This window comes from Medicago sativa, chromosome 5, assembly GCF_051527215.1.
Source record: "Medicago sativa cultivar Bolivia chromosome 5, Bolivia_mono, whole genome shotgun sequence".
Taxonomy (NCBI): Eukaryota; Viridiplantae; Streptophyta; class Magnoliopsida; order Fabales; family Fabaceae; genus Medicago; species Medicago sativa.
In genome coordinates, this window is record NC_140753.1 from 37,210,424 (window position 1) to 37,212,338 (window position 1,915).

Consider the following 1,915-nt stretch of genomic DNA (forward strand, 5'->3'; position numbering starts at 1 on the left):
GATGGGTCTTATGCAAGTAGAGAGCCTTGGTGGAAAGAGATATGCTTAGTTGGTTGTTGATGATTTCTCAAGATTTACCTCGATAAACTTTATTAAAGAAAAATCTGACACCTTTGAGGTTTTTAAAGATCTCTGCCAAAGGCTTAAGAGAGAAAAGGAAACAAGTATTATTAAGATCAAAAGTGACCATGGGAAGGAATTTGAAAATGCCAAATTTTTTGAATTTTGCTCTTCGAAAGGCATTGGTCATGAATTCTCCTCTCCCATTACTCCTCAGCAAAATGGAGTTGTAGAGCGCCAAAACAGAACTCTTCAGGAATCTACAAGGGTGATGTTGCATGCTAAAAAACTTCCTTATCACTTTTGGGCAGAGGCCATGAATACTGCTTGCTATATTTACAATCGTGTTACCTTGGGAACTGGTACTTCTTATACTCTCTTTGAACTATGCAAAGGAAGAATACCTATTGTTAAATACTTTCATGTGTTTGGAAGCAAATGTTACAAATTGGCTGATAGAAGAGAACAAAGGAGGAAAATGGATCCTATAAGTGATGAATGAATCTTTCTTGGTTACTCTACAAACAACAGAGCCTACAAAGTGTTTAACTCCAAAACCAAAGTCATGATGGAATCTATTAATGTTGTTGTTGATGACTCACCTCTTGAGAACAAAATTGATGTCGAGGAAGATGTTGGAAATATATATATATATATATATATATATATATATATATATATATATATATAACATTCATTAGAGTACATTGAACCTTATGCCTTAAACAAAAAAACATCTTATATAAGTAACATAACTATAACTTCAACAAAAAAAAAAACAAAAGTATGAGTTAGAACAATACCCAAGTGATTCCAACTCAATGACATTCTGCTTGTAAGTGTTACCACCCTTTTGAATTTCTCTTTCACTACCAACACCAGTCAAGAATCCACATAGGTCTGAAATAAACATCAAACAAACACTACTTAAAAAAACATGAAACAGACAATAAATTGGAGTAAATATCCGATAAAACCAAAAATTAAAATAAAATATATATATTATTACCAGGAAAGTAATTTGTATCATATGACCTTCCAACAATTTCAGGGATTGGAACAAAGTTATATGGAGACTTAGTGACTGAGAGATTTGGGAGAAAAACAACCTTACTGCTAAACTGAAAGTTCAGTTTGAAGGGGTGTCTAGTGGTCCTATAGTTACCCCCATTGTTAGCCACCCCATATTCTCAAAGCTATAGCATTTTCCTTCAAAAATGTTGTTTTTGAACTTGTAAAGGAGGGTTTTCTTGATGGTAGCATGAATTATGTTTCCTGCTTCATCCATCAAAACCATTTCACTCGAAACTGGCAAAGTGTTCCTGTTAAAGTCAGAGACTTGCCATAATCGAATGACCTTAGATTTGAAGTTCCAAAAAGTTTTCTCAGTTGATATTTCAGAAATTGGAGAAAACTCAGCAAGATTTGCCATTTTTCTTTGTTTCAAAAATTTGTTGTTGTTTGAAAATCAAAAGTTTTAAGACCCCAAATGTAAACTAAGATGCAAGTTGAAGTGAAATTGAGGGAGAAAGAAAGCAATGCAATGTGAACAATTGGCAACGCTGGGGCAAGTGTGAACAAACACACTAAGCACCCTTTTATACTAACAATTTAGGGTTAAGGTCAAATTTAAAAAGAATAAAATTTGAGATTGATTTTGGGAGGAAAATAATCGAAAATGAATTGTGGTGAAATTTGTTTACCTCTGATTTTGAATTTTAACTCATCCTTATCTTCAATTGCTTCCTCTAAGACGGATTATATGAGATTTGCTTTGGACAAATTCTAATTTCAACTGGGTTGTTTTTGGGTGAGGAACGACAGTGACGGGTTGGAGATTCCTTCATCGATTGGG

The 1,915-nt window shown here is 33.7% G+C and overlaps 1 protein-coding gene across 1 annotated transcript; it reads right to left on the reverse strand.

Moving 5' to 3' along the window:
• Positions 1-578: 578 nt before the first annotated feature.
• Positions 579-1,492, reverse strand: LOC146922097 (uncharacterized). The gene is made up of 4 exons (XM_085711455.1): positions 1,226-1,492; positions 1,070-1,181; positions 864-960; positions 579-594 (listed from the first exon to the last, which is right to left on the reverse strand). Exons 1-4 carry the CDS (start codon positions 1,490-1,492, stop codon positions 579-581), a joined length of 492 nt encoding a protein of 163 aa, XP_085567581.1.
• Between the last annotated feature and the right edge of the window lie 423 nt (positions 1,493-1,915).

What these genes read in the sequence shown, in the direction of transcription:
- LOC146922097 (XM_085711455.1), bottom strand. Translation starts at nt 1,492, where the DNA reads ATGGCAAATCTTGCTGAGTTTTCTCCAATTTCTGAAATATCAACTGAG. An exon ending in TGGGGTGGCTAACAATGGGG is followed by an intron (nt 1,182 to 1,225) that starts GTAACTATAGGA and finishes CTGAACTTTCAG; the next exon opens with TTTAGCAGTAAGGTTGTTTT. An exon ending in TGATACAAATTACTTTCCTG is followed by an intron (nt 961 to 1,069) that starts GTAATAATATAT and finishes TGTTTATTTCAG; the next exon opens with ACCTATGTGGATTCTTGACT.